This window comes from Acanthopagrus latus, chromosome 8 (assembly GCF_904848185.1).
Source record: "Acanthopagrus latus isolate v.2019 chromosome 8, fAcaLat1.1, whole genome shotgun sequence".
NCBI lineage: Eukaryota > Metazoa > Chordata > Actinopteri > Spariformes > Sparidae > Acanthopagrus > Acanthopagrus latus.
This window is the reverse complement of record NC_051046.1, coordinates 14,168,821-14,177,361: the sequence shown is the minus strand read 5'-3', so window position 1 is coordinate 14,177,361 and position 8,541 is coordinate 14,168,821. Positions and strand designations below refer to the sequence as shown.

At 37.5% G+C, this 8,541-nt stretch overlaps 2 protein-coding genes across 4 annotated transcripts; both read right to left on the bottom strand.

Moving 5' to 3' along the window:
* Positions 1-722: 722 nt before the first annotated feature.
* Positions 723-3,614, bottom strand: tnni4b.2 (troponin I4b, tandem duplicate 2). 2 transcript variants are annotated; one of them, XM_037106232.1, is made up of 8 exons: positions 2,827-3,614; positions 2,680-2,703; positions 2,543-2,546; positions 2,400-2,441; positions 2,146-2,277; positions 1,658-1,747; positions 1,309-1,482; positions 723-1,133 (listed from the first exon to the last, which is right to left on the bottom strand). In XM_037106232.1, the coding sequence occupies exons 2-8, from the start codon at positions 2,688-2,690 to the stop codon at positions 1,047-1,049; spliced, it is 540 nt and encodes a 179-aa protein (XP_036962127.1). In that variant the 5' UTR covers positions 2,691-2,703; positions 2,827-3,614; the 3' UTR covers positions 723-1,046. The 2 variants fall into 2 exon arrangements, with proteins under 2 accessions (XP_036962127.1, XP_036962126.1); XM_037106231.1 differs by having other exon boundaries at positions 3,410-3,614.
* A 133-nt stretch (positions 3,615-3,747) lies between these two features.
* On the bottom strand, positions 3,748-7,095 carry LOC119023928 (troponin I, slow skeletal muscle-like). 2 transcript variants are annotated; one of them, XM_037106234.1, is made up of 8 exons: positions 7,081-7,095; positions 5,667-5,695; positions 5,552-5,555; positions 5,375-5,416; positions 5,130-5,261; positions 4,964-5,053; positions 4,320-4,490; positions 3,748-4,233 (listed from the first exon to the last, which is right to left on the bottom strand). In XM_037106234.1, exons 2-8 carry the CDS (start codon positions 5,675-5,677, stop codon positions 4,147-4,149), a joined length of 537 nt encoding a protein of 178 aa, XP_036962129.1. In that variant the 5' UTR covers positions 5,678-5,695; positions 7,081-7,095; the 3' UTR covers positions 3,748-4,146. The 2 variants fall into 2 exon arrangements, with proteins under 2 accessions (XP_036962129.1, XP_036962128.1); XM_037106233.1 differs by lacking the exon at positions 7,081-7,095 and adding an exon at positions 6,949-7,034.
* Positions 7,096-8,541: the final 1,446 nt, after the last annotated feature.

The following is an 8,541-nucleotide window of genomic DNA, read 5'->3' as shown; positions in this document are numbered from 1 at the left end:
GACGACTCTACCCCCTGAACCACAACCACCCCAAGGGACTAACTAACTAACTTTTTCGTTGAATGACTGAAACAACATAGTAGACCCACAGTTAAATGTTTGACATCTCACCAGGGTCATTGTGCTTGAAGGTGTTTTTAACACACTGGATGAAGTTTATTATTAAGGCTTGGGCTGCAAGTTATGTTCTTAGATATTAGAAAATATTAAAAATCCCCATCTCAAGTTCCCAGAGCCTCAGTGTCTTCAAATAGCATGTCTTGGTCCTATATCCAAAGATATTTAATTTTCTTCATCATAGACAAGAAAAGCATCACTTCTAGAATCATTTTAGGCTATTGGTTGAAAAATGTTCAACAGTTAAATTTTGTCAATGAATTTTCTCCATCAGTTGGTCAACTTACTGTTTCAGTTCTAATTATTTCTTTACTTTTTACTACTTCGGCAGTAGTAGTAAAGTTGACTGGCACTGTGCTCCGGCAGCTCCCTTGTTGCTGTACTGAAGGTTTACTGCAGCCCTGAACCTGCGACCTCTTTTATTTTTGGATGTTCACAGATCTTAATATGAATGTTACGTCTGCTTTGATTTACAATACAAAGATGATTTAACTACTTTGTTCACAGCTGCCAAGTCCTCAAATCATCACTACCATCTGGCCGATGGTGTGTCCCAATCTGTAACATGAGGCAACTCGGATAATAAAGTAGTAGCATCAGTTTTCTGTGTTGATCACAAGTATTTATTATCATGACAAAAAGCAGTGTTTACTATGCATTTCAATATCTAGTAGAGTAAATTGCACTATATGCTTTATAGGAAAGTGTAGACAATTAAAAATGTGAATTTTTTAAAGTGCCGACACCACAAAACAACAAGAGAGTTAAGCTCAATTATGTTCAAGATATTTTAGCATATTGCAGAAGTCTGTACACACTCTCACATGTGCACTGTCTACTTACTATTGTGAGCAGTGACATTAGCTTAATTTTCCTCTCTATTCTTTCCCACTTTAAAGTAGCATTCATATTGTCCATAAATGTAAAGTCTACTGTCCGGCATCAAACAGCTTCTTCCTGCCCTCCATGCCAGACATGGCCTCCACGTTCTTACGCCAGTCAGTCACCTCCTCTTTCTGAAGAAGAAAATTGTTCTTAGTGATACCATTCATTCACAAAATAACCCCACAAACACATCAGCAGTGAGCCAGAATGCAAACCTAATCTGAGTTTAGAACCAAGCCGTCAACCCAGCCTGACAATTTTGAGTAATAAAATTAATAAATCTTTCGTTGTAGTTGCCACACTTACCTTCTCCTCTTCTTTCTTCACTGTCTTGAGGTTGACCTTGAAGTCCACAGATTCTTTAACTTTGGCACCCAGCAGAGCTCCCAACATTGCATCAGCTGAAATCTTCACCCTCTTGAGAGCAGGTCTCTTCATTTTACCCTTAAGCTCAAAGATCTTCTGAGACAGATTTTCAATCTGCAGGAAACCATTTAACATGACAGTAAGTATGCAGTTGTGCAAGGCCAAAAATATGATTAAAACATCAGCAAAAAACTGTCAACTCTTAAATAACAATAGATATGATCTAATAAGATTCATTCTTGATCGTTGAATCCACATGTAGATCAAATTAATGTGAATAAATATTGACCTCCTTGTTATTTTTGGACACTTTGGCCTCAATGTCATAGCGATCTTCATCTACCACATCAATCTTATGGTGCAGTTCTTTGCACAGAGCCTGGGGACAGAAAGAGAACCATATTATATTTATTGAACAAAGTACTGAGAAAAATCTGCAGTCCTTTGGCTTGCTGCACAGTTACGGATCTCTAACTCAGCACTATATATTTTACAACTACAGTGTGGGTAGTTTCACTCACTATTACTGGTTAATTAGTATGCATTTAATATGTGAAACAGTTAATGTGTACATGCGTTGATATTTATGTGTATTATGTGTAATTTGTGATTTGAGGGTTGCTGTGTCAGCCAAATGTCGAACATATGAAATATAGACAACGAGATATCTGTCCTCCAATGTACCTACTGCATACGAACATGCTGTATGACCGGCATCTATATAGGATCAGAGGGATGACTGAATGATTTGCAGCTCGTGCAGTGACCTGCACATACCTGAAGATCCTGCAGGGACAAACCAGACAGCTGAAGTGGAGGGACTCTCTCACTCAGCGCAGCTTCTCTCTCCTGTTTCTTTTCCTCCTTGTCTTTCTCCAACATCACAGCTGCAGTTTTCAGCATCTTCGTCTAAATGGATTGAAAGGCCCGAGTGATTAACTTCTTAATTTGGCACAGATCACATGTTATTTTCTAAAGCTGTGGATGGCATGAAAATGTCACAAAATTTGATTCAACAGAGAAGACAATACCTTCAGTGCCAGTCTGCGTGACGCAGAGATCTTAGATTTTCTCTGCAAAAAAAGCAGTAGACAAAATGTATAATGTTAAAACATAATGTATCTAGATGAAGAATGTCTTTAGATAAGCTACACTAGTTATATAGATAACTTACCGGTCTGTGGTGGACATTGCAATGTGGAAAAGAATAAGAAATAGGATGAAAGTCAGTATCAGCATGATAAAGATCCAAACTCTGTACTCTGTTTTACAAATACTGATTTACGTAATAGAATTTTTAAAAAAACTTACGCCTCAGACATGGCTGGCTTTTATCTGTAAAAATGAAATAAGTCATACCAAAGTCAAAGAAATTCATCACACAGAAACACATCTCGTTGCACACATGCAGCACTATAAATATTCTCAGTTTCTTTAAATGAACTAATATTTAATCACCTTCTGAATCAGTGTATTTTTCTGCAACTGTGCAAGCTGTTTATTCCCCTCTTGTTGAGCCCAGGAACAGTCATCCAGACCTCGTATGGTAACATACCAACATTAAGCCTTTAAATTAGCAACACTTCACGCTTGAGTGCTGCAGTCTGAGTCATATACCTATTTTAATCCCAGTTGGCATCGATCCATTTTAAAGAAATTGTTTTTGTCAAAAAAGACAAATGTATGGAACAAAACAAGTGTATTGGCTTTCATAATAGAATCATTTTTGATATGAATTTATTAAGATTATCAAAAGGAATTGTTTCATTGCAAATTTAAAACTCTAATATGCAAATTTCATTGAATGACTTTTTTTTTTTTGCAAAAAAATGCATACATTTTAAGTAAATTCTTTTTAAGTAATACTTTTCCCATTCTGGTCCTGTCATAACCAATATTTGGTCAAACTGCATTCAGTCTTACATTTGCAGTAAATTTGCATGCAATTTGCACCAGTCTAAGAAGGCTCCTGCTGATCTTTTGGTTATTCCTGATAATTCCAACAGGATTGACTGAAAGATTTGTAGGAAAATATACATACCTTTTTTCAACCTTTGCAGAAAACCTGTTGACTTGAGCAGTGACTGTCTTTAAATGACCAGAGGAACACTCAAGTCAAATTGTATGGCTCCTATTGCCTTCTCTGAGTGGTCAACTAAAATAGCCTCCAGTGCCCTGATTGTAAGTGTACTGTATGTCACTTTTACATCCCCCAACACAAGGTTAACAACTATACGCCCATTGACACTGAGAGTACAGGATCAGTGGACCACCTTGACTCCAATTATTAACATTTATCTTTATTTGTAATTGATAAATTTGATTAGATGAATAGAAAGTAATCTGGAAATCTGAAAAATCAAAGAAACCAGGCAGGCGTGTTGTTATGGTTTAATCAGCATCACTTGTATTACAGACAGTGAGACAGCACCATCAACTGTATAATACAAATACTGCACTTTAAAGACAAATTCACAAAGTTAATCAGCTTTTTCTTCAGCACAACTTCATTATGCAAAGGTTACTGTATACCATACGATGTGTGTTAATACGATCATGGCATACAGTGGTATACATTAACGCTATTTTAACACAGCATAATCCAAAAAAAGTGCATTCATTTAATCTTTTACAAGTTTATATGGACATTATTCTTTACAAAGTCAGTATTATCCTGTAATGAAAACCCTCTTGAATTTGATTTTGAAATAAAGGGATTAAATAAATAAAAACTTGAACATTGCAAACTTAGGGTTCATGTTAGGAAAGACAAGCTTTTTACTGTCCAGCGTTAAACAGCTTCTTCCTGCCTTCCATACCAGACATGGCCTCCACGTTCTTACGCCAGTCAGTCACTTCTTCCCTCTGCAAAGATGGAGATAGATTCTAATTTATCTTTTACACAGCTTTTTTATTTTAGCGGATGATTTTGTCTCAGCCAATAACTTTACCTTTTCATCCTCCTTTTTCACTGTCTTGAGGTTGACCTTGAAATCAGCCTTCATGAGTTTGGAATTGTCGGTGCATGCACCCAGCATGTCATCTGTTGTTTTCTTCACCCTCTTTAAGTTGGGCCTCTTCACGCCCTTCAAGTCAATGATCTTCTGATTCAGTGACTGGATCTGTGCAAAAAACATGACAGTTTAACCCCCCAATGGAGGGACCTTGGGGTTTTTAACCCTAACCCTAACCCTAACCCTTAAGACATGCAGAACAACCAGAGAGCCACTACTGTACTAATTATGAAAGAATATAGTTATATTTTATATCAAATTAAACAGCAGAAGCTGGGCTACAATGTGTAAAAAATGTGTTTATATGACCCAAACACAGCCCAAACACTACTCAAATAAACAAACATCAAACTTCGTGGGGCTTAAAGGGTTAAGAAAAATTCAATAAAACACACAACATCCTGATAGGCTGGCAACAAAAATAGGATGCTGGGTTTAGGCAACAAAAATATTTTGTTAGGTTAAGGCTACAAAAATACTTGGTTAAGTTTAGACAGTAAAGAAATGTAGCAATAGCAGATTGTTTAGGTCAGTAAAGGTATGTTAGTGTTATATGTGGAGAAGTTTCAGTTTTACTGTACCTCTTTTTCATTTTTGTCTACTTTCATCTCCATATCATAACGCGCCTCATCTACAACATCAATTTTACGATACAGGTCTTTGCAGAGTTCCTGGAAAGAAAAAGAAGTATGTCAAGATGATGTGAAATAGTAATGACTAGATTGGCATTATTTGCTTTGTCAGTACCTGGAGCTCCTGGACTGACAGACCTGAGAGCTTCAGCGGAGGGTAGCACTCATTCACAACTCTTTCCTTCTCGCGTTTCTTTTCTTCACTTTCAGCCACCAGCATAGAAGCTGCCTTCTTCAGCAGTTTGGACTGTAAGATAGGAAGGTGTTAATAAGCTTGGACAAAAACTTAAGCAGCCCTCAGTTCATATGACACACTGTTAAATACTTTTCACATAGCGTCTAAGGGTCTGCAAGACCTACCTTCAAGAGCAGCCGGCGTGTGGCTGAATATTTTGACTTCCTCTGTCAGAAAGAAAGGAATGCATGAAATGCTGTCATTAATATAGGCTTTCAGTTGTCTTTTTAAAGAATAAAATGCAGAATTCTGAATCAGTATTGATTAATTAATAAGTGCTTATAATAGTAATTTGAACTCACTGGTCTTCATCAACATGTGGTAAAAAAAAAAAAAGAAGACAAAAGATGCATATATTTTATTATTTGACATACAAATAGTGTACATAATTATGGCTTCTTAGAGGCTGATACTCACCCCTCAGACATGTCTGCAGTTTACGGAACCTGTGAAGCACAAACAAAGTTTTTTTTTACTCATCTCACAGCATTTCGTATTTTTGATACATAGTTTAACAGTTTGATGACTTTAACTAGTTAATGTTTTATTTTGTCCAATTGTCCACATGGGGCTTTCAGAATTCTTCCAGGACCAGATAATCCTTCCTATTGTTATAAAGTGCCTATTGCATGACTATATTTGGCAACATTGCCACCATGCTTTGCTGCGTCCAGCAGCTGTGGCCTTGTTGATGCCAGAGAAAGCCAAGCCGCGGAAAGGTTTGGCAGCCACGAGAGGAACAACACCAAACCTGTAGCGACTGTGAGAGTAATATATTAAAAAAAATAATAATATAAAAAAAATGTTCTCATTCCCAATTCTTAAGGATCCACAACAGAGCTCTTTTTCTGTTTCTCTAGGTGGTAAATACAAAACAATCCCATTTTAAATTTTTAGGTTAAAGCTAAAGTGAAAATAATTTATGTTCCTCCTCTGTCTCTTTCTTTCACTTTCTCAGACCATCTCTCTGTAGCGTTTGCTTGACATGGTCATTATTTCCTATTTTTAATTAATTTATACACGGCTATATATTAATGAACAGATGTCTGTGTTAGAGAAGGATGAAGGCATATCAATGCCTCTGACACAGTAATATGTCCAATTTAAATTAAGCCAGCCTGACAGGGTGCGCAAGTCAAGGTAAACGAGCAAAGCAGCAGACAATCTTTAGAAGCCTGCAGCCTTGCCCCTCCACCCAGGAGGTTTCCAATTCATACAAGTGAGCCATCATCACTTATCACACCAGCTTTTCAGCCACACCGATGGGTCAAGCGCGCTGATTCCAGCCGCCAATACCTTGGCATGCAGTTTAAGCCTCAGGTTACATTTCCTCACTTAAAGGATCAGGAGATCATCAAGAAGCCGTAGAAGTCAAACCCCGAGAGCCACGTTCAAGAAGTTGTTTTCAGACCTTGGCAAAAGTAGCGACATAGCAACCATTCCCTCACATAAATACCAGCTGTGTCCCGGGCATGCTGATATGCAGTCTTCACTACTTAATACCTTAAAGTCAGACTTGACTTGACCCAAACAAACATGTTGCTATAGAGCAAAGTGCTTAGATATCTGGTCCCAAAGAGTGAAGAGGACACAGTGTCTCAATGTCACGTCAAAGAGCTCTCGTTAATGTCTACAATAAACCTGACTTTTATTTACTGGTAGTAAATAGCATGGGTTGATTATTTGATATGAATCTTACCTTGAAGATGAGAGGAAGTCAGAGAGGACAGCAACAACAGTGAGTCAGGAAAAGAAAAAGCACTTTCTGGTTATTAGTGAAAGATTTATGTATTCAAAGTCTCATCTGAATGGCTCACTAAAATAGACCCACCGTCCACCTGACAATTCTTGCACCACAACCCTGTTTGATTTGCCCTCAACCCGTGACCCATTTGTTTCATGTGATTGTGTTGCACAAGAGCACACTTTACACGTCCCTCACCTAAGTGACAGCTGAGTTATCTTCTCTGTAGATATCAGGTGCCCTGAGAGTGTTTGCTTTTTAAACTTGTGTCATGGGGTTTGCTGGCAATGGCTGCCTTCAAAGACCAGTTGTTTTAAAGGTGCCTTTTAATGTCCATTTTTAAAAAAATGATAGTTTGACATTTGTTAAGTTGCGCTCTAATTTCAAAGTCTTTTGACTCAACTGTTCAGCCACATGTATCATGTGAGGTTTTAATAGTGGTGATTCTTTGAGCTAAATGCTAAAATTAGCATGCTTATATGCTGTGAAGAAGGTGGAACATTTCCCATGTTTGCAATCTTAGCTTGCTGCTTTAGCAGATTAGCACTAACGGTGTCAAAAATATCAATACATATGAATTCTGAATATTTGAAACAGTTTCAATACTCAATTCCCACTGTACCATTCTTATAACTGTGTTCAGGAGTACGTTTACTTAGATGCTGTTGTGTTTTGGACACAGTACACAACACTTGTTGTATTTACAATTAAATGAAAATCTAAAATTCTACTCCTTTGATAATTTGTCTATTTTCCCCATATCGATCATGGTATCATTTGATGCCATGTTCATTACCATGCTTGATAGTTTTAAAGCTATTCGGGCTATTGTTATTGTAACAACACTTATTAGGACTAAACGCAAATATGAGGCTGATGAGAATGTCCTTTAGTTTTTCCTACTGCCATAAATGTAAAATCCTATCCTAGAGTATCTTTATATTTGGATCAAAGTAACCATGGCTTCTGAATCATAATATGGCGTGACTCCACTCTCACACAGAGGAGAGATCAAATCCAACCTCTACAGTCTATTCTGGTCAGCTTGTAGTGGCACATGTCTGTCTGTCGGTCTGTCTGTCTCGGTATTATGTAAAGTGATACAGTTGAGCTCAGTGTCCAGTAAGAGACACAGTTACACTGAGACGAAGTGACAGGAATTAAAACATACACATTTTTGTCCTATAGAAAATAATCCCTGGTCACCAATGAGTGAACATTTGAAGGTTTATTGCTCTTAATCCTGCTCTATATGTGCTAACTGTCTGGGCTGAGATGTTCACTTAACTGTATATTGAGTGATGTTGTGTGAGTGTTGTGTGAGGTCTGGCTGGATGTCTTGAGTCATAGTGGCCTCTAGTGGTTTAAAAGATACATTTGGTAGCCCATGAAATATTTCTGAAAAAAAATCAGGGTTGCAGCATTCCCCTGAACTGAAGTAGATGGGGATGTTTTAAAGAAAAAAAAAATCAAATGACCCTTCTTGTTTAGTACTGTTTTGCAATCTTAGTTTGCTGTTTTTCTGTGAAGCTCCAGAAATGTTTTGTG

Excerpts from the sequence above, each read along its gene's own strand:
- tnni4b.2 (XM_037106232.1), bottom strand. Across the intron at positions 1,748-2,145 it reads TGTCCCTGCAGGATCTTCAG|GCTCTGTGCAAAGAACTGCA; the intron begins GTATGTGCAGGT and ends TTCTGTCCCCAG. Across the intron at positions 1,483-1,657 it reads TGTCCAAAAATAACAAGGAG|ATTGAAAATCTGTCTCAGAA; the intron begins GTCAATATTTAT and ends GGTTTCCTGCAG.
- LOC119023928 (XM_037106234.1), bottom strand. Across the intron at positions 5,262-5,374 it reads CACGCCGGCTGCTCTTGAAG|TCCAAACTGCTGAAGAAGGC; the intron begins GTAGGTCTTGCA and ends CCTATCTTACAG. Across the intron at positions 4,234-4,319 it reads TGAAAAAGGAGGATGAAAAG|AGGGAAGAAGTGACTGACTG; the intron begins GTAAAGTTATTG and ends CCATCTTTGCAG.